Below are 22330 nucleotides of genomic sequence, written 5' to 3'. Positions count from 1 at the left end.
TTTTTTCTTTGTTTACCTTGTAACCCGAGACTTCTCCGAACAATTCTGCTTGTTCAAGCAATCTCGGGATAGCCTCAACTGGATTGGAGGAAAACATGAGGAGATCGTCAGCGTACAAAGCAAATTTTAATTCAAGATCTGCAATTCTAAAAGGGTAGATCACCGGATCAGCCCTAAGCAGACAGACAAAGGGTTCGATATAGAGATTAAACAGCAGGGGTGATAAAGGACACCCCTGCCTCGTTCCATGTGAGATAGTAAACCAATCTGAAAGTACGCCATTTACTAAAACTTTTGCCCGAGGACTCTTATACAGCTGAAACAAAATTAAGGGGAAAACCAAATCTGGACAGAGCCGACCACAAATAGGGCCAGTATACTTGGTCAAAAGCCTTAGCAGCGTCGATGGCCGTGAGGGTCAACGGAAGCTTTTTAGCTACGGCAACATCTATTGCTGCTATGGCTTTAAAAGTTAACTCATTTAACTGTCTGTCCGGAATAAAACCCTTTTGATCCTGATGGACAATCGTTTTGATTACTTTGGCCAACCTTGCTGCCATGACCCCTGCAAAGATTTTATAGTCGGAATTCAACAGTGAAATAGGTCTATACGACTCAATTTTTAGGGGGTCTTTATTAGGCTTCAGGATCAGGGCTACTGTAGCTTCAGACCAAGAAACTGGGATGGTATCACCCTGTAAGTATATTCTATTAAATAAAACCGTCAAGGCGGAAACAGCTTCCCCTGATTCTATCTGATATATTTCAATTGGGAGCCCATCTGGACCGGCTGCTTTACCTCTAGCCATTTTTTTTATCTGGGCGAGGACTTCTTCTTCCCTGATGGCTAAGGCCAAGGCAGTGCTATTGGTTTCCAATAGCTGTGGAATCTCTATCTGGTTTAGCCAATGTTCTATATTTCGAGTAGGGGGAGATATGTCTTCTTTATATAAATTTTGCATATATGATCTAGCTTCCTCTCGAATAAGGGTATCATCATGTGTAATTAAGCCTGTATTTTGAAGGCAAATACATTTAATCTGGTTACGGACTCTGTCCGTTCTGACCTTCCAAGCGAGAAGTCGACCACATTTTTCCCCATAGGAAAAATTCTGAAGCTTGCTTGAGTCCCACCTATCTTTTAGAATTTTATCAAGACTTGCTTGGTATTCTGCATGCAAAACATCTAATTCCCTTTGGATGCTAGTTATATTATTTGAGAGTCTGCAGAGACCTGTTGTAGTTGCTCTTCTTTTTGCTTGATCTTAACAAGACTCTCCTTTTCGGTCTGTCTCCTGACCTTATTCCTCCTGATCATCCATGTGCTTAAAGTCCCTCTAATATAGGCCTTACATGCCTCCCATGTGGTCTGAACGTTTGCTGTCCCAGAGTTGAACTTAAAGTATTCCTCTATACCTGATTTTAAATTACTTATGACCTCATCCTGTACTAGTATAGACCTATCTAATGTCCACCTCCTCTGCTGGTTTTCTGTCTTTAAATTTATAGTCAATTCCACCATAGAGTGATCAGAAAGTATTGCTGGAATATATGCGATGGAATCTACTTTAGAGTAGAGGGCTTAATCCAGCAGGAAGTAATCGATCCTCGAGTGATGTCTATACTTACGACTATAGAAGGAAAAATCCCTCCTGTTGCCGTTTTTTACCCTCCAAATATCTATGAGGTTGAAGTCTTTAGTAATGTTTTTCAACTCTGCTAACGACTTCTGTGGGGGAGAATATTTAGCCCTGGAAGTACGATCTAATTTTTCATTTGGAACCAAATTAAAGTCCCCTCCCAATACAACTGGAGTTGTCAAAGCTGAGAGACTAGTTTTTAAGCATGATAGGGCTCCAGGCATGTCCTGATTGGGCCCATAGTATACTGCGCATGTTAGTGGAGAGCTTTCGACTAGAAGAGATGCAACCAGCCATCTCCCTGAACAATCTGTCTCGAAATTATCTACTCGGATCCCCTTATTGGATCGAATTATAATTGCCACTCCCCTTGTATTTCCTATCTGTCTGGAGCAGCAAATCTCTTGTATCCACCTACGCTTACCGAACGCTGCCTCACATTCATGTGCCTCCAAATGGGTCTCTTCTAGTAAACAGATATGGGCCTCTGATTTATTTAAGAATTCACAGACTCTAGCTAATTTCCTGCTATTTCTCCAACCATTGACGTTCCAGCTAATAATTTTTATTCTATTGGGGATATTATTCATCAGGTGGTTTTCCCACCTTTTCTGCATTTCTCATCGGATGAGCAATTCTCCCTTCCAACTCTAAACATACACAAATTTCAGCCCCTTTTATCAGTTTTAAAATTATACGAGGAACACACTTTTCTTTTTTACCCCTTTTACTCCCTCTCCCCTCCACCCCTCCTCCCCCCTTGAGAACCCCCCCCCTTGTGATCTTTGGCGATCTTATCGCCTTTTGGGAGTCGATGGACCCAACACAGGATAGAAAGAAAGCCCATGGACCATATAATCATAAAATCATAGTGAAGTAGCATAGAATAACATACAGCTTTCCCTTTTAATCTGTATTATTTTCCTTTTTTTTTTTCTCCCTCATTATTCTCCATCTACTACATCTACTACATCTCTCTCTCTCCCCTTTTTTGTTTGGATTATGTATATATATTTTTTTCCTTTCTTTTTCCTTTTTGAGAGACATTATAGAAGAAACTCAAGAAATTCAAATACACCGGCTAAAAAAGAGAGAGTATAGAGAGGAAAGCAGAAACTTCATCTACTTTATTTTTCAAGTATTTTTTTTGAAGGAAAATAGATATTTTTCTCCCTTTTCTTTTCCAATTAGTGTGGGGTTTTCCTAATGTTCGACAAAAAAGTATCCACTTCCTGCGGAGATGTAAAATTATATGTTCTGTTACACCAGACGACCCGTAGAGCTGCTGGAAACTACATTAGCACCTGCGCCCCAGACTCCTCAGATCTGGCATTCTAGAGCCAAGCTCCCACTGCCTCTGTGCTGTTGCCCGGCCCACATCTGAGCGAATTAGATATTTTGTGGTGTCTATCTGTAGGGATTTATCAATTAGCGCACGGCCCAAAATCAGCTCCTTAACTGCGAATGTTTGAAAGTTGACCAGAGTTTTCCTTGGGGCTTTCTTTTTTATTCGGGTGCTGCCTAAAGGGATCCCTATGCGCTCTCTGGATTTCCTTTTCAAGATCAATCTCGGGCTTATCTTTTAATATCCCCTCTCTAAGGAGCTTGCATATCAGAGTCTTAACGTCACCATTTTCTACCCCTTCAGGTACATTCAGAAATTTAAGATTATTTCTTCTGGCGTGGAGCTCTAACCGCTCAACATCCATTTGGATCAGTCTATTCTGAGCCCTTAAATCCACTAAATCTTCAGAATGTTTATGGGTAACTTCAGATAAGGTAACCACCTCAGTCTCCAACGCCTTAGTTCGATTACTGATATCGTCCATCTTCTGCTCCAGACTTATACATTTCTTATTTATCTCCTTCTGATTGGATTCCGAAATTTCAAATTTAGAGAATATATCCCCACAAAGAGAGTGGAAAAGTTGCGCTAACTGACTGCTTCCGCCATCTGAACCTCCCTCAACTTCTGCTGCGGCTATCTCATTAATTTCATTTGGAAGACTTGATGGCATCGCGCCGACAGATTTTTGGGGGGTCTGAGGCTTAGAGACAATTTCAGAAGAATCGCCAGGAGGAGTTGCTTGGGCCATTCCATCAGGTTCAGACATCAGTGGAGAAAATCTGTTCTCTGTCTGTATTTGAGGATGCACTAAATCCAAATTATCGACCTCAAGTCAAGTCAAGTTAATCTTTATTCGGTTATTAAAACAAAATAACCATAAAAGTACAAAGACATAATTACACATATATAAAAATGACAATTATAGGGACCAAACATATTAAAAACCGAGTAAGTTCAGATCTCAATTGTAATATTGGCTCTTTGGAGCCAATATTAATATTATTAGAAGTACTGGGGGTGCAGGGTACATTAAATACATCCGAGGTGTTTGAGGATGCGACAGGGGGAGTTACTTTGTTCTTGGAGGTAGCTGCTTGCTCCATTATATTGAAGAAAGATTTTAAGGAGGGAGTTGATTTAAATAGGGGAGCACGACCTTCAGGAGCTTGACGTTTTTTTTTTCTCCTGTCTTACTACCTTTCTCCTTCTTTTTTCTCTGGCGTGGTGTAGTCGGAATTACTGTGCCAACCTCATCAGGAAAAATAGGTTGCAACTCGCTTTCTATCTGCGAGCGGAGTTGGTACCTATTTCTTTGGGATAATGAGTTAGATTTACTCGGATTAACAGGTAGCTTAGTATACGATATCCCAGTCCGATTCTCTGATGTATCCTTTTTCGCTCCCCCTTCCTCCCCCGCAGTTCCCACTACTCCAGCTTGCCTCTCCCTCAGCTTTTGGTCTCTCTCATCTCCAAGCAATCCTTGGTCGCAGACTGCTATTAGTCCTCCTTTTGATACAGCGTCCATCCCTGTATGGGTCAGCAGGCTAAACACAGTACATCTTACAGAGAACTAAGCAACAGAACAACGGTAGCTTACCGAGCTATTGCCTGAAATGGAACGCTGTAGACACAAGATACCCGGGGGACCACAAATCAAACATCCCCCATGCGTCTCCCCTGTCACTGACCGTATCGCTCTTCTACTCCGAAGTGGCCAGAATTCAATCCTGGCAACTGCGATTCTGGATCGCCGCCACAGACCTGCCCGGCATCTGCCGCCTCCTTCTCTCATACAGCGTCGTTCGGCGCTCAGTTCAGCGAGCACTTCCGCCCCCATCCGCGGTCGGGATTCTCCAGGGTCCTACCGCCTGCCGCCTGCCGTATTACGGTTCTGGGAACTCCGAATCTCAACAGGAAAATAGTATATAAGGGTATATTAAGTGCGAGAAATGCATGTAAGAATCATTGTATTCTTTCCGCACCTTAGAATTGAACATCCATGGGCTCTTCCTCCATGCTGGTCCGGAACTCCCGCGGCCCGCGTCAGCCGGCCGCCATGTTTCTCCCTCCCATGATGCCCCCGGGTGCAATGTTGGGAGGAGATCTCCTTCTTGTTTGCATGTTGACCTAAGTGGGTCTTTTCTGACCCAGGCAGCGAGGAGCTCTATGGCAAGAGCAAATAATAGGGGGGATAAAGGACATCCCTGTCACATGCCACGCTCAATTGAAAATTGTGCAGACGAGGCTCCCACCACCCAGATTGAGGTGGGGAGCTCCGTATATAACAGTCTCACCAGAGCAATATATCTGAGGCCCATGTGGAGATGTAATAAAATGACCAACTGACAGAGTCAAAGGCTTTGCCCATTTCAACAAGGAGGAGGACGGATGGTCTCTTCTGTCTGTTGACCCCAGCAATCGCATTATGCACATGACTTATGTTATGACGGGTAGCTCTATGAGGCATAAAGCCTCCCTGATCAGGATGGATTATGTCTGAAAGATATGGTTTTAACCTATTTGCTATAACTTTAGCAAGGATTTTGGCTTCAATATTTAGAAGCGAGATTGGGTGATATGATGAATATAATTCTGGTGGTCGCCCCGCTTTAAGGAAGATCACGATTTCTGCGTGCCTCCAGTCCGGGGGCAGGCATTTGTTCTCGAGGACTTCGTTAAGAGTTGCGAGGTATCGAGGACCAAGTATTGTTTCATGCATTTTAAAGAACTCAAAGGGGAATCCATTTGGTCCAGGGGATTTATCCGATGCCATGTCTGCTGTGGCCGCAACTAGTTCCTCCTGCATGATGGGCGAGTCTAGCGCATCCCGTGCAACTGAGGACAGTGCCCGAGGCGGGAGGTCTCGGTAGAAGTTCTCAATCTGGGATGCAGTCAAGACTTCATATTTAGTGTAGGGGCTATGATAATATTCAGTATATACTTGCGCTATGCATGTAGGGTCAGTAATCACGTCTCCTGTATGTGAATTGATGTGGATATATGGTCTGGTTACAGGGTGCTTTGGAATAACCTATGTAGGAGTTTTCTGGACTTATCCCCCCATTGGTATATCCTGCTCTGTGTGGCTTGCCATATGCATTTAGCCTTGTCTAATTGAATGCTTAGGTGTTCCTGTTGTAATGCTCCTAATTGTCGGCGAGCATAGTCACCTGTTCGTTCAAGTGCCAGTGACTCAGTTTGTATAATCTGGGCTTCAAGCTGAATTAATGTCGGCCGTTTTTTCCATTTAGTGGCGGTATTGTGGCTGATATCGAAGCCTCGAATGGTAGGCTTCATGGCCTCCCATAAGATGGTGGCAGAACAAACTGTTGTCTCATTTAAGAGGAAGTATTCCGTCAGGGTTTTGTATAGGTTATTTTTGTAGCTCGGACTGTGTAAGTGCCAAGGTGATAGGCGCCAGTGTATTGGGGATTGCCAGGGACCAATTTCAAATTGTAGTTGGATAGAAGAGTGGTATGATAAGCCTTTAGGTAAGATGTCTGCTCCTGACAACCGATGTGTATGTTCTCTTGTGATAATTATATAATCACTTCTGGAAAACGACCCATACACGGTCAAAAAGTATGTGTAGCCAGTAGCGTCAGGGTGTAGGACATGCCACGTGTCAGTCCAGCTTAGCGCACTTACTAAAGGTCCCACACGGGATTCCCTGAGTGTATGTTGTATGGTAGTGGGTCGGCATCTGTCTAGGTTTGGATTTATGACATCATTCCAGTCGCCACCAATTATGGCAAGGACATGTGGTATTGAGCTCCAAAGATCAATGATTCTTTCAGTAATCATGTGACAGGGGGCATAGACTCTACCCAGAACCATCTGTTCTCTGTTGAGCACACCCTGTATAAATACAAATCTACCAAAGGTACCAGCCCATGTGTGTATATATGTGACTTATAATCAGCAGTGAATCAGGATAGCCACCCCTCCAGAGCCTCTGGTGAAACCGGAGTGAAATACATGTATATAGCCATAGCGGGCCAGGCATGGCGCTTTGGATCCTAGTAAATCTGTTTCCTGTAGCAGTAGGACGTCTGCCTTCAGGCGTTTCGCCTGTCTAAGCACATCCCCTCGTTTAATCTAGTCTAAAAGACCTTTAACATTTCATGTGACTACCTTGACTGTCCCCATATGGTTTATAGTATTAGTGTGTGTTGTCATGTGATGTAACGGCCAGAACTGCAAGGTCTAAGACACCAATTTCTAAGAATGCGCACACTGCACGGGCACTGTAAAACCATAACATGTAACATTTGGGAATTATAGCTTCTCCAACCCCCACCCCTTCCCCCACCCTAGCCCAATACAATACAAAAAAGAAACAATGAAGCATCAGTCGCGGAATGTGTGCAGCTCCCATCCCAACTGAGGATGAAGACTGGAACAGTCCAAAAGAACCCCAGAGATCCCATCCCTGATAAATGTCTGAAGGGATCTGCAGCAGTCAATTCTCAAATATGTAGCCTTTCTTCATGCCGGTGAGAGTTGATGTTAGTCTGACTCCATTGTTCATTTCCTGATGTAACATAAGCTGTCCGTTGAAGGATGAGCATGTATCATTTGCCCTGTGTCTTCATTTGCTTATCATCGTGGAAGCAAGATCACCAGGTGGATCGCGACCTGTGTCATTGTTTATCTTTTTTATCTTGGTCTTGGTGCATTCGCGGATCCCCTGAGTAGGAATCCGAGTCACAGGGCAGTGGTGTGTGAGGTTTGACTGATCGAAATTCATCTGCCCACTGGAAGACCTCCTCCGGAGTATCAAAAAATAAGATGCTATTTTTATAACTGATTTTGAGTCAGGCTGAGAAGAGTAACATGTAGGTGATTTGTATTTCTCGAAGACGTGCTTTCGCCGCTGTAAAGGACTGTCTCTGCTGTTGAACAAGTTTGGTATAGTCTGGAAAGATCATGATGTCATGGGTATCATACGTAGGGACTTCTCGCCCGTGCCTGCCGCAAAATGATATCTTGATCGTGCTAGTTTAGTATCCGTGCGATTATAGGCCGAGGACGGGCACCCGGCGGCTGCCGAGCGGCGAGGGCCCGATGTGCATGTTTTAAGATGAAGCACGGGTATAACTTATCATCAGGGATCCAGGACTTGAGCCAGTGTTCCAAAAACTCACACATGTCGGTACCTTCACACCCCTCCGGAATCCCACAAAGCGTAGGTTATTGCGGCGTGCTCTCTCCTCTGCATCCTCAACATGTTTGCAAGTTATGATTGTATCCTCTTTCCAGAGATCTGTGTCTTTGCCTGTGTTATTCGTACCGCGACATTCCATAAATCCTGTCGTAATAGCATGACATCTGCTGCCACAGCACCTATTTTAGCGTTGAGCATATCTCGGGACTGTGTAATTGCGACTAGGATTGTGGCCGTGTCCGTGCCCGCAGTGGGGTTATCACTCGAGGAGCAAGACATCTGACCTCCTGGCCTGAGACCTGCTCTCTCCCCAGCAGCTCGCAGTCTTGTGCCACCTCCGCTGACCCCGCTTCACCTCCTCCTTGGGAGGGGTTGGAGGCCATTGCTGCCAAGGTCTGGTATTGCATTCGTTCTATTCTGCTGCCGCTTCTGCTGATTTTCTTTCCCTGACATTGTTTTGTGTTATTGTGCCCTGTTTTTCATTGCTGTACTTGTGCTGTTAATTGTGGTTACTAATTGTGCCTGTTGTACTTGTTTTTTGCCATGTTTTCTTATTGTGCCAGTTGTACTCATTTTCCTGCTCCCATATCTCTGCTGCCGCCCCTGCGGCCCCGCCCCCTGCCAGTCCCTGCTCCCGTCTCCCAGCTGCACGTCCCTCTCCCGCCTCCCTACTTAACGCCGACCGCTACGCTGTCTCGCACACGCAGCGGGTGCGCTGTAGCGCACCAAAGGCGTGCCAAAGGCAAGCCCGTCTGCGTCTGTCCACGGCCTGACTGCGACAATCGCCAGGGTCCCTGGGTCTCCCACCACCCACTGCTACGACTCAGCCACCCTCCTCACACTCAACCCCGGAAGAAACAACAACTGCCAGCAGTCCACACTGAATAAGACCCACAGCCAGTTCTCCTGCCACCACTGCCGTAAGACCTTCACCACTGCTCCAACTGGCAACACCACCGATTTGATTTGATTTATAGATTTATAAAGCGCACGTATGCCCAAGGGCGTCTTGGCACTGGAATTGGCAGGAACACTGAAGTATGGCAGGACCAGGTGATACTAATACAATATAAGAGCAAGTCAGTTAGCGAAATACCATGTTTTCAGCAGTCTTCTAAATGACCCGAGCGACGTGCTGCTCTTTATCGGGATTGATAAGCGGTTCCAGGTTTTCGCTGTCCCTAAAAGGAAGCTTCTGCCCACCCAGCGAACCTGCTTGTACCTGGGTATTATTAGTAGTTTTGAATGAGCTGACCTTAAATTTCTGGCTGGCATATACCATTTAAGATGTGTTCTCAGATACAGTGGTCCTTTACCCTGAAGAGCCTTATATGCTAGGCATTGTGATTTAAATGTAATACTTTTTTCTACTGGGAGCCAGTGGAGGTCTCTCAATCAAAGGGAGACTGATTCATATTTTGGGATGTCCAGTATTAATCTAGCTGCTGCATTCTGCATTCGCTGCAGTTTCAATAAAAACTGGGACTGTATCCCCACGTATAGGGCATTGCCATAGTCCAGTCTGGAAAGGGCCATGGCTGTGACCAGCGTTTTTAATGCATCCCGGGGAATAAAAGGGCGGATCTACCTGATCACCTTTTAAATACCCCAGAAGGTGGAGGCAAACTTGTTAATTTGACACGCAAATGTCAGTCTGTCATCAAATACAATCCCTAGGTTCCTAACCTTAGGGACTGGAATTGGGCATTCGCCCAGATCAGCCGGCCACCATCTTGGAGACCAAAAGGAGGCTTTGGATCCTAGCAGCAAAACTTCTGTTTTTTCGCTGTTAAATTTCAAGCAGTTAGTCTGCATCCATGTATTTATCTGCGACATGCAGATGTTGAAACGATCGGCTGTCTCTTCAACATTATTTGAGACTGATACCACCATCTGGGTGTCATCGGCATAGGAGACCACCAAGAAACCACATTGCCTGATGATCGATGCCAAAGGAGCCACATAGATATTAAAAAGAGTGGGGCTCAAGGAGGAGCCCTGAGGCACCCCACATGACAGTTTGAAAGATTTGTAGGCCGATCCATCCGCTTCTACTGCAAAGGTTCTGTCCGTTAGATAGGATGACAGTAGAATAAGGGTGGTATCTTGAATTTCCAACTCTGCTAGTCTACCAATTAAAATTTCATGGTTGACTGCATCGAAGGGCCGACGATAAATCTAACAAGATCAATGCGGCCTTCCCTCCTGCATCCAGTGTTCTTCTGAATTCCTCAACCGCCATGACCAGAGCAGTCTCTGTTCCGTGGCCCTCTCTAAACCTATTGTGAATGGTCCAGGAGGTCTCTGGCGGAAATAAAAGTTGTAATCTGCATGTTGAGTAATTTCTCCAACACCTTAGACGGAAAAGGAATCCTCGAGATCGGACGGTAGCTGCTAGGTTCCTTAGGGTCGAGGTTGGGTTTCTTTAACAGGGGCAGGACTGAGGCTGTCTTCCACGCCTCCAGGAACAGGCCTGACTGTATTATTTCTGTGAACACTAATCTAAGTTGCTCGCTGAGTATTTCTGGGAACAGATGGAAAACTTAAGGAGGGCAAGGGTCAGACGGAGCTCCTGATTTGGTTGTCTTCACCACTTGAGTGATCTGTTCCACCGAGGGAGAGGAAAAGGAGGAACCCGTGCCAGGTGCGTGTGTATCTAGCCCTGGCTTAGGTATCTTGGAGGAGTGATTGCTATTTCTAAAGGTTTTATACACTATCTCAACTTTGTGAAAAATTGTCCTAGAGTGTTACAAAATTCCGGGCTATTCATCGTCTGAGATTTAGCTGGGAGATTGGCTAGATTTTTGACTGTAGTGAACAGCTCTCTGCTGGAGTTCATGGCCTCCAATATTTTCATTGTAAAATATTCGTTTTTTTCCTCCATGATCAATTTCTTGTATTCGGACAGCATATATGCATATTCAATTTTCCTCGCCTGCTCGTAAGTAGCTCTCCACTTTCTTTCAGACCTTCTGCATACGTTTTTCTGTTCTCTGAGTTTTTCTGAGAAACAAGGTTCAGAGGGTTTTTTCCTTTTGGACAGAAAGCTCTTTTTGGGGGATACCGCATCTACCGCAGTTTTGACCCAGGCAGTTAACCTATGAACCACAGCACACCGAGGCCCTAAGATGCATCCTCCTCAACGTGCGCTCCATACACAGATACACCGTGGAGCTCTGGAACCTCCTGGACAACCTCTCACCTCACGTCGCCTTCTTCACAGAAACCTGGACCAATGCCTCAGACATCGCCAGCGCCATCCCAGACAGATACAAGATCCAGAGGAAGGACCGCCCCAACCACCCGGGAGGAGGCCTCACCATCGCGCACAAAATCTCCCTCTGCCTCTACACCTCCAGCGACACCTTCCCCGCTGCCAGGGAATTCCAAACATGGATCTCCAACTGCACAGACAAGCTCGCCATGCTACGCAACTCTGACAGACAACGCCACAGGAAAGCCGCCTGGTTCACCACCGACCTCCAAGAAACCAGACGCACTTACAGACGCCTGGAGAATAACTGGTGAAACAACAAGACACCAGAAAACCACACCACCTACAAGAACGCCTATACACAATACCACCAACACATCAGAACCTCCAAAAGGACCTTCATCCACAACAAAATCCTCGCCAACTCCAGCAACTCCAAGGAACTCTTCAGCGTCATCCAGGAATTCACCAAGCCCCCCTGTGAAGCAACAGACATCACCCTTTCCCAACACCTCTGCAACAAGCTTGGTTCCTACTTCCACCTGAAGATTAAAAACCTCTATGACAATTTCAATGACCATACACCGGACTCCGCAACCTCCCTGTCTCCCGGCAACACCAGCAAGTCCACCATCTCTTTCTGGACCCCGATCACCACCGAAGACACCTCCCCAAACATGAAAGGCATCCACTCGGGCCCCCACAGACCCCTGCCCACCACACATCTACCACAGAGCTGCCACAGCCATAGCACCAGAATTATGATGCACCATCAACACCACCTTCGAGAGCGGCACTTTCCCTGATGACTGGAAACACGCAGAAGTCAGGCCCCTGCTCAAGAAGCCCTTGACAGATCCAACAGACCTCAAGAACTACCAGCCCATATTGCTCCTCCCCTTTGCGTTGAATGTAGCTGAGAAGACCGTCTGATTTTGATTATTGTTTTTTAAATAAGATTGATGGTTTGATAAAATAAATCAAAGCCCAAACTATGATTTTTGATTTCTAAATTCTTTGAAGTTTTTATTTTTAATCTCAGAAGATGTCATATAGCAGATGCTGTAAGATCTTTAGTATGGTTTCAGTAATAACAATAGTTTTACTTGGCCTAAAGTTGTTTTTAATTTCTCTCAATGGGTATGATTCTCCTTCACAAGTTGATTTACTCACAGTGCTTAAGTAAGTGGAAAACATGACATTAATATGCAGGGCAGATTGGTGAGTAGTTATGGGTAGAACGTTTATGCTAACTTATTATATGAATACCTAAGGATTATGAGTGTGGCAAATTGTTTCCTGTGTACTTTTCTCCCCTCTTATGCAGTTTAAGGAGCAACCTGCTTTCAACTGCAATTTTCATATATTTTATCTTGCAATGTTTTTGTCGGTATAACTAACAAGCAGACTTCAACGTTTTGCTGGAAGAACCTCCTGTTTCTGAAGGTTCTGGGAATCCCATTATCTGTTCTAAATTTCTGAAAACAGTTGCAAAATCTCACCTTAATGACTAAAGGGGGTGCTTGAATGCACTTGGGGCGTGTACAGCGGTGGGACTTCGTCCCTCAGCATGCATCTTGCTTTCCTACTTCTCTTGCCTGCCCAGACGAGCGGCGGGTAACACGCCATTTTACCTACAGTGCTATTAAATCGCCAATGTTACATCACGGCGAGGGATGCTTGAGTGCAGTTGGGCATTTGATAGGGTGGGAGTTCGGCCCCCAGCACTCATCTTGCTTTACTCCTTCTCTTGCCTGCTAATTGGAGGGGCCGGTTATATGCCATTTCACCAGCAGCATTATTAAAGTGGCAACGTTACACTGTGGCATGGGATGCTTGACTGCAGTTGGAGCTTGTGCTGCGGTGGAAGTTCATCCCCAGCACCCATCTTGCTTTCCTCTTTGAGTGGCCTGCCCAGAGAAAGGGCCGGTAACATGCCATTTTACCAGCAGCTCAATTAAAGCATCAATGTTACACCGCAGTGCAGGACATGCCCGGGCTCAAAACTAGGCCAAGAGCAAGCCCGTCAGCGCCCGGCTATAGCCAGTCGATGCTGGGCTTGGGCCAACCCGTTCGGTCTTGTTTATAATGACCCTATTGTAAGATTTTTGGCTGAGTGACTTATAAGTATTTTACGTGAACTCTTACGAAGGGCAAGATGAAATCAGTAGCTGACCTGCCCCCTTTGAGGGATATCTCATTAACTATCAGTATGACAAGTTTCATCACGAATGTCATAGGCGTTCTCAACACGGAGATTGAAAATGTCGAAGAAAGCCTTTGGGTGACTAAGAAAGTACTTTTATCGTCCCAAGACTTTGGCAATATCATGGCTACTGCTTGCCCTGTACCACCACCAGGCAGCACATCCAGGAAAGCGCCAGAGAACCCCTGCGTCTTCAATGAAGACATAGTAATTAATACGAGTAATACCTTGATCAATAACATGACATGTATTGATTCCCCTACAAATAAAAAGGTTAAAGGACATCCATCAAACACCCATAGCAGAAAGCTGCTGATTAACCCTGAAGAGACCCTTTCACTTAAAACTGATGCAGTTTCTCCTCTCACTAGTGGCACCAACATTAATGTTACTCTTCTTCCACAGCCGGCTTATGCTAGTACTACCCCCTCCCTTGCAAACATCAAGGAGGTAGAGGCAGCCCTGGTTAGATCTCTTGAACCTATCCTTCCGGTATTAAAAAGCATTGATGCATCGTTAAAGTTACTGTTTAATGGAGGGCCGAGTAAGGCCGGTCTTGACCAATTAGGGGACTTGGAACAGGTAATTTGCATTTGTTATAAGAGCCTGATCTGATGTTGGTATTGATTCATTGAATCATTTATAAATGTACCAAGATATTACTATTGTATGGGCCTGAATCACATTATGGTTGTGCACCTAGGTGCACCTTCAGTGCACCAAAAACTAATTTGCAAGGTGAAATTCTACATCCAGATAATCAGAAACAGTGCCAGTGGAATTTCCGAAGCATAAAAGCACTTAAAACAGCAACAATTATGCCAACAATTATCCCTCCTTCTACCCCTCTTATGGAGGCCGCGCAGCGGCCGCACGGCTGGCGCCCATCCACGCCCGGTCCATGCTCAGCGCCAGGATCCCTGGACCACACGCTCGCCACGACGCCAGACTCCGGTATGATGCCGACTCCCTCCATGCACTCAACGCTGGCCGAAACAACACCTGCTTCCAGGCCGCCCCGAAACGGACCCACGGTCCCTTCGCCTGCCGCACCTGCAGCTTCACCTGCGACAGAGCCACCAAACATCCAAGGACGAGACCAAACAACCTCCGCTGCATCCTGATCAACACCCGCTCCGCACGCAAACACGCCGTCGAGCTCTGGGACCTGCTCAACACCTCCGACCCAGATGTGGCCTTCCTCACTGAGACCTGGTGGAACGACTCCTCGGCACCCGACATCTCCATAGCCATCTCGGACGGCTACAAGATCACCCGCAGGGACCGCGCCAACTGAAGCGGAGGAGGAATAGCCATTGTCTACAAGTCCACCCTCAAGGTCACCACCCACGCAGACGACACCCTCAACACCGCTGAACACCTGCACTTCCGGATCCACACCGACCCCAACACCACCCTCAGAGGAACACTCATCTACAGACCCCACGGACCCCGGGCTCAGTTCAGCGACTCCATCGCCGACCTTGCCAGCACCCACGCACTCGCCTCCACGGACTACATCCTCCTCGGGGACCTGAATTTCCACCTCGAGAACAACAACGACGCCAACTACGCCACTCTGATCAAAAACCTCGCCAACCTCGGCCTCAGACAACTCGTCACCGCACCCACCCACGCCGCAGGCCACACGCTGGACGCCGTCTTCTCCACAAGCACCCACGTCGCCTTTGACCACACCTCCGAACCCCACTGGACCGACCACCGCTGCATCCACTTCACCTTCAAAAAAACAACCACGCACCATCGCACCCAACAGCTGCCGCGCCGCTGCTGGAACAAAGTCACTGAAGACCAGCTGACCACCACCCTCACCCAGAACCCACCTATCAACCCCACCTGCCCTGACGCCGCAGCCCGCAACCTCAGACAGTGGATCGACGACTGCGCCAACACCCTTGCCCCACTCAAGAGACCATCCAACAGCCATGCCAGCAAGAGAGCCACCTGGTTCACCGACGAACTCCTGACCGCCAAACGCGCCTGCCGTAAGCTGGAGAAGAAATGGCTCCACAAACGAACGCCAGAGAACCACGCAGCCCACAAGGACGCCACCGGCAGACATCACCACCTCATCAGACTAGTAAAGAGATCCTCCTTCAAAGACCGCCTGGATAACAACGCACACGACAGCAAAGAGCTCTTCCGCATCGTGAAAGAACTCTCGAATCCCAACGCCAGCACCAACGACATCCCTCCCTCACAAGAACTGTGCGACTCACTGGCCATCTTCTTCCACCGCAAGATCGCTGACATCCACGACAGCTTCAACACCATGACCACACCAACGATGCACGACTCCACCCCCGCCCGCGATCACCAACAGCGCCAACCGCCTGACCTCCTGGGCCAACACCAACACCAACGACGACGAGACACGCAAGATCATGAACTCCATCCACTCAGGATCTCCGTTAGACCCATGCCCACACCACGTATTCAACAAAGCAGACGCGGCCATCGCACCCCAACTACAGAAGGTCATCAACATCTCCTTCGAAAAAGCAACAATTCCAGAAAGATGTAAGCACGCCGATATCAACGCCCTCCTCAAAAAGCCCAAGGCGGACCCCAAGGATCTCAAGAGCTTCCGACCCATCTCCCTGCTCCCGTTCCCAGTTAAGGTCATCGAGAAAATCGTCAACATTCAACTGACCCGCCACCTCGAAGACAACAACATCCTGGACCCGTCCCAATCCGGATTCAGACGAAACCACAGCACCGAGTCAGCCCTTATCGCCGCCACAGACTACATCAGACGCCAACTGGACAACGGCGAAACATCAGCCCTCATCCTCCTGGACCTGTCAGCCGCATTCGACACGGTCTGCCACCGCACCCTAAAGACACGCCTCCAAGAAGCCGGAATCCAAGAGAAGGCCCTTGACTGGACCACGTCCTTCCTCTCCGGCAGAACCCAGAGCGTCCGCCTCCCACCTTTCCGGTCAGAAGCCACCGACATCATCTGCGGCGTCCCCCAGGGATCATCCCTCAGCCTGACGCTGTTCAACATCTACATAGCTCGTGTCACTGTTTGCCCATCTTTGGTGGTTCAACTTCGGCACCTGTCACTTAATCTCCCCGTCCAGTTCAAATACCGGGATGAAATATTAGATGCTTCACACACTGTTTGAGGGCACCTCTTTAATTTTCTCTGACTTCAAAGTGTGAGGATTTCCCTCAAACTCCTCCCGCTTCGCTGCTTGTTGCTTTAGTGAGTGTCGGTCACCTGATCTTCAACAGCTCAATTTTGCAGCACAGTTAAGGGCAAAGCTTGGGCAACTTCAGTCACATTTTCTCTGACACTTGTTTATAGAATGTGAACTCGAGCGAACCGAAGGTGTTGGAGCGCTTTACATGAGCACTAGTTACATTACACAATGACAGCTTAATTTTTAGGAGCGTATTTATACAGCGCAAACTCGACTGACTCAAAGGTATTGAAACGCTTTACAAAAGCACTAGTTACATTACACAAGGTTAGGTTAATTCTTTTGTTTTTAGGTGCACGGAGAATAAATGATACCGCTGTGACCCTGTTTATTCATTTCGTCCCCTCTACCCGACAAATGGGAGCAGCATTCATCCCTACCACCTGCTCCCATGTCACTGCATGCCTGCCCTGGTGCCTCTTCCTGTCATCCCGCGCCTCGCAGAGCTCTAATTCCAAAGCACATTCATGGTATCTCCCAACGACTGTGAGACATTTTTATTATAGAGTGTGAGCTCCAGCAACCTGAAGGTTTTAAAGTGCTTTACATGAGTGCTAGTTATATTACACAAGGTCAGATTAATTTTGGGTGAAATTTTTATAGAGCGTGAACTCAACTGACCTGAAGGTATTAGAGTGCTTTATAAAAGCACCAGTTACATTACACAAGGTTAGGTTAATTTTTTTCTTTTCAGGTATGCAGAGATTAAGTGATGCCGCCGCCCATGTTTATTCATTATTTCCCCTCTACCTGACAAATGGGAGCAGCATTCATCCCTCCCACCTCCCCCCCATGTTGCCAGGGCCGGACTGGCTGTGGTGGGCACCGGGCATTTCCCTGGTGGGTTGCCAGGGTGGGGGGGGGGGTGGTTCTGGACCCCTGGAGGGTCGTTTTTGTACTGGGGGCCGGTAATATCAGTCCCCTGTAACCGAGTTAGGAGTGGTGCTTTCCACCAGCACTCCTTACGCCTGGGCCGGCTGAGCTGTTTGCCAGGGTCGGTTTCGGTTCCCAGGCCGGCCATGCATGTCCATTCATACCCACTCCACTGCCTCTTCCTGTCGTCCTCCTTCTCAGAACTCTAATTTCAAAGCACATTCAGAGCAGTTCCTCAGGGACCATGAGACATTTTTATTATATAATGTGAACTTGAGCGACCCAAAGGTGTAGGGAGTGCTTTACATGAGGGCTAGTTACATTACACAGGGTCAGATAACTTTTTGGGGGCATTTTTATAGAGCACAAACTCAACTGACTTGAATGTATTGGAGCGCTTAACAAAAGCACCAGTTACATCTCACAAGATCAGGTTTTTTGTTTTTAGGTGTGCGGAGTTTGAGTGATTCCGACTCCATCCCTGTTTATTAATTATTTCCTCTCTACCTGACAAATGGGCGCATTTTGTTGTTGTTGCTGTTTTCAGTGCTCCTATACCCAGGGGGTTGGGACAGAGGGCGAGGTCGGGGCTAGCTGGTAAATGGATGGTGCGAGCAGATTTTTAAATGGAAAACTCTGGAGAAGGGTGCCTGGTGAATAGAGGTCTGGGGAGGAGGGATGTGATGTCTCTGCCATTGGAAAGTACTTCACTGCTTTGTTTCATAAGCTGCTCAATACTCCAGAGATGCAGTCTCACACACAATTTTACAGTGCTGTTGGCTTGCATCGAGACACTTGTCTTTCTGTCTGTTCGTTAAAAAAGCCTTGGGATGTGCCCATAAATGTTTCCTGAGGCAAGCATGTATTCCTGAATCATACTGCATGGCTCAGTGTGTAGTAATTGTATAGCTCTTCAATCCCTGTTGGCACAGCACCCAGGATAATGTGCTGCAAGGCTAAACACTTATAAGGTCACAAAGGCGAGATCTATTGCCTATGCCAATGCTGATTGTGTATTGGTCCCATTGGGATTTTTAAAAAGTTTTGTTTTATGAAAAAATTACTCAATTTCTATAGTGTTGTAAAATGTGGTCCACTCTGTACTTGATTTCAGTTTGCACATGCCTGTACTTAGTTGGCCAAAACAAAAAGAAAAAAAATAAGAGAACAGAGAAAACCAACGTTTATAAAATGCAGGCACATTTTCGTAATTCAGAAAAGGATCATTTGGCATTTTACATTGGAATATCAGCATTTGTTATTAGCAGTCTACAGTAATATAAATCTAATACTGAAAATAATTTTCTCACTTCTACATCTATCGAGTGAAGAAATATGTTCAAGGATTTCTAGGGTAATGAGTCCAATAAAAAATAAATGTCTAAGTCAGCTCTACAATTCCGAACCACAAAAGGCTAAGTATTGGTTGATTAGCAAGCATCTTTTAGATTTAAAAGGAAGCGTTTGTAGTGTTTGGGATAATGGATTCCACCTACAATCAAGGGTTTGCATTTTTTTAATCAAAAAGGATGTTAACTATGGGATTCTCCACTTCAAAGCTCGCTTGAAACAGCTTCTATTGCATTACAGGAAAGGTCATGTTTTTTTTCGCTTTGACATGTAAAGTTTTAATATACTCCCGCTGGACAAGTTCTGTCTCTGTTCAGCTTTTCAATAAGTACCTGGGCCTTTGATTGACACTAACATTGTTGTAATCACTATGGAATGTTGCACACACAGACAGTTAACATGAAGATTGAGTCAACCTTTGATATTTAAATTAGTAAAACTAGCTGGTTCGGGTCCCAACAGTCTCTTTTTTTAAATCACGTTAACGGTATCAGATAGATTCACAAATAAAGGTTGTTCAGGCTATGATGCATTTCTGACTAATTTGTGTGTATATAAGAACATTTTCACTTTACTTGGTACAGTTCAGTTCTGAAAAATAATAATCATGCTGACGTTTTTGTGTAGTTTTAACATTCATCACGCTGCTAAAAGCTCACTAGAACTTCACCACGACCGACTGGACATCCTCGTTTGGGTCACAATGACCCAATGATTGTGAACAGCCCTAATGGTGACTGCAATAAACACACTCTTACCGTCCTAGAATGAATTTCTTTGGCGTACAACGGGAACAGGAATTCCGACTCTCCTTCCAAACGAAGCCCCTCGCTTGTGACTCGCAGGTGACCCATTCCAGTCTGCGGAGACAAACAACACGGGCGGTTTAGGACTGTCCCTTCCATCGCTGTGTATCGTGTTCCACTTGTACAGTTTCAGAACAACACAATTCAGGACGCTCTTATTCATTCCAGCAGTTAAAAAACATATAGTTAAATAAAACTCAGACATTCTAAAAGGTCATGTTACATGTGTAGTGCTCACAGTAAAGGGCCTCGTTACATGTGTAGTGCACTTCAGTTTCACAAGTGTAATCACCTAAATGACTGTGCACGACCATTATCAGCAGTGGCCGTGCATGCGACAGCAGAGCCTTTACCCCATGCTCTTTGGGCATTACCATCAGGGGACAATTCAAGTCCATCAGCACAAGTAAGACGCCTACGCCTTTCTTTAAGGCACATCTGTAGCGCACATCTGTCCTAGGTAACTGTCCAAAGTACATGAAATTCCCTACAAATTAGACGGCAGATCAGGACAGTCACATTTACATATTATTAAATTGATTTTTAAGTATTTTCTTCCATATCTCAGTTTAAATCTGGGATGATTGGTTCCCTTCCCACTATTTCTGCAGCAGTTACATCTGGAACTTCCAGTTATATCTTTAATCTACACATACGAGTGGGAAATACACATTGTTGTAATTACTAGAAAAGTTACCCTGGGTGGCTGTGCAAAATATTTGAATGATATCTCCCTGGTCATCCCCAACCCCCTTTACAAACACACACATCCCTGAGGTCTCCCACATGGACACATGAGAGAAAACCATGGAAGGGTAGGGCACTTTTCAGTAATTCATGCACTGCCGGTGTTTGAGCCTTTGTAGACATGGTGTAATTAACAAGCTTGTAAATTACTCCCATCTACCAGCAGAAGTCAGTTGTAAGTGGGCCAATTTTCTTTTTATCTTTGTAAATCTGGGCCCGGACCATAATTAGTAGATGAGCTCAGCTGTATGACTGATCATATCCCATGCATTGGCTATGGCAGCTAGCTTGCAATTGTTCCCGATACTCAATAGCATATACAAAGACTTTTATGAGTAGCTCTATAAGGATGACTTACGGTCTTCCACTCAATGTGTAGGGAGAACTTGAAGAGGATACACTTACCTTGCATTATCAAGGAGGATTAAAAAAAACTCAATTCGCCATGCAGCTCAGATGAGATTACTGCAGTTATTAAAACCCTCAAACCAAGCAAAGCTCTGGGACCAGATGGATTTATGGCAAATTTTTACAAGATATTCGCGTACTCTCTTACCCCCATACTATGAGCTCTGTTACACCACTTTACGGAGTCAGAAGCTGTTTCAGGTGCCAGAAGTGAAGCCACTATAGCGGAGCTACCGAAAGAGGGTAAGGACCCAACACTTGCTAAAAGCTTTTAGACCAATCTCACTTATAAACATAGATGTGAAGATCTATGCTAAAATCCTATTTAAAGACTGGAACATTATTTACCATGCTTAATTAGTCGTGCCCAGGTAGGGTTCATTAAAGAGTGCATGTCAAATGACAACACTGCCCTCATGCCATATTTTAGAAAAAGGCCACCTCCTCTGACACTGTTGTGATAACATTAGATGCTGAAAAGGTGTTTGATAGGGTCCTGTGGACATTTCTCCATTAAATACAATTAAACTTTAATGTAGGCAAAGATTTTACTCGAATGGTGATGGTCCTCTATAGTGGTCACCATGCTAGAGGTGGTCTCTTCTCCCCTTTCTTCATGCTAGAGAGAGGAACGAGGCAGGGCTGTCCGCTATCTCCTTCCATTTTCATCCTTTTCATCCTGTCCCTGGACCCCTGCTCCATTACATCCAATCAAATGACTTCTTCACTGGTGGTGCCTTTAACAGAAATATTGTGAAAATGGTGGCTTATGCCTTATGATATCCTTAATGTGACTGAGAAAGCAAAGCATTCCATCAATGCACCAATTCAAATGATCGAAGACTATTCCTTAGTTGCAGGATACAAACTCAACAAGGACAAATCAGGAGTCAAGGGATAAAACTATTATGCACCAGAGTCCTCTTGGATTATTCAAGGCAGGTGAGGCAACCAAAGATTTTAAAATGCTTAGGCACAGAATTGGGGTGAGATCTGATAGAAACCATACAACACAACAAAATATTGATATTGAAGAAAATAGAAAACTTGTTGGATGGGTGGCCCCTAAATGTATTACCTGGTGGGGGCATATAGAGACTGTTAAAATGATGGTGACCCCAAAAGTCAATTACATCATAAGCATGCTGCCATTATCCCTGCCCAAGGAGTTCCATCAAAAATTAGATAAGATGTTAGGAAAATGCATATGGCAAAACAAACGCCCTAGGATATCCATTAAAAAATTAAGTCTTCCCAGAAATTTTGGAAGAGTAAATGTGACTGACTTTAAAAACTATCAAATTGCATTTCTAGCCAGACTGAGCTCCTTATGGTTTTCTC

General features: G+C 45.7%; 1 protein-coding gene across 5 annotated transcripts in view; it reads right to left on the bottom strand.

Moving 5' to 3' along the window:
* Positions 1 to 22330, bottom strand: part of SGCG (sarcoglycan gamma) — a 967353-nt gene that overhangs the window by 341082 nt on the left and 603941 nt on the right. For all 5 annotated transcript variants that reach the window (XM_085621587.1, XM_085621590.1, XM_085621588.1 and 2 more), the window contains one exon: positions 19787 to 19888. In XM_085621587.1, coding sequence (XP_085477713.1) covers positions 19787 to 19888 — 102 coding nt within the window. The remainder of the gene's footprint in view (positions 1 to 19786; positions 19889 to 22330) is intronic.

This window comes from Triturus cristatus, chromosome 8 (assembly GCF_964204655.1).
Source record: "Triturus cristatus chromosome 8, aTriCri1.1, whole genome shotgun sequence".
Lineage (NCBI taxonomy): Eukaryota > Metazoa > Chordata > Amphibia > Caudata > Salamandridae > Triturus > Triturus cristatus.
This window is presented reverse-complemented; position numbering and strand designations above follow the sequence as displayed.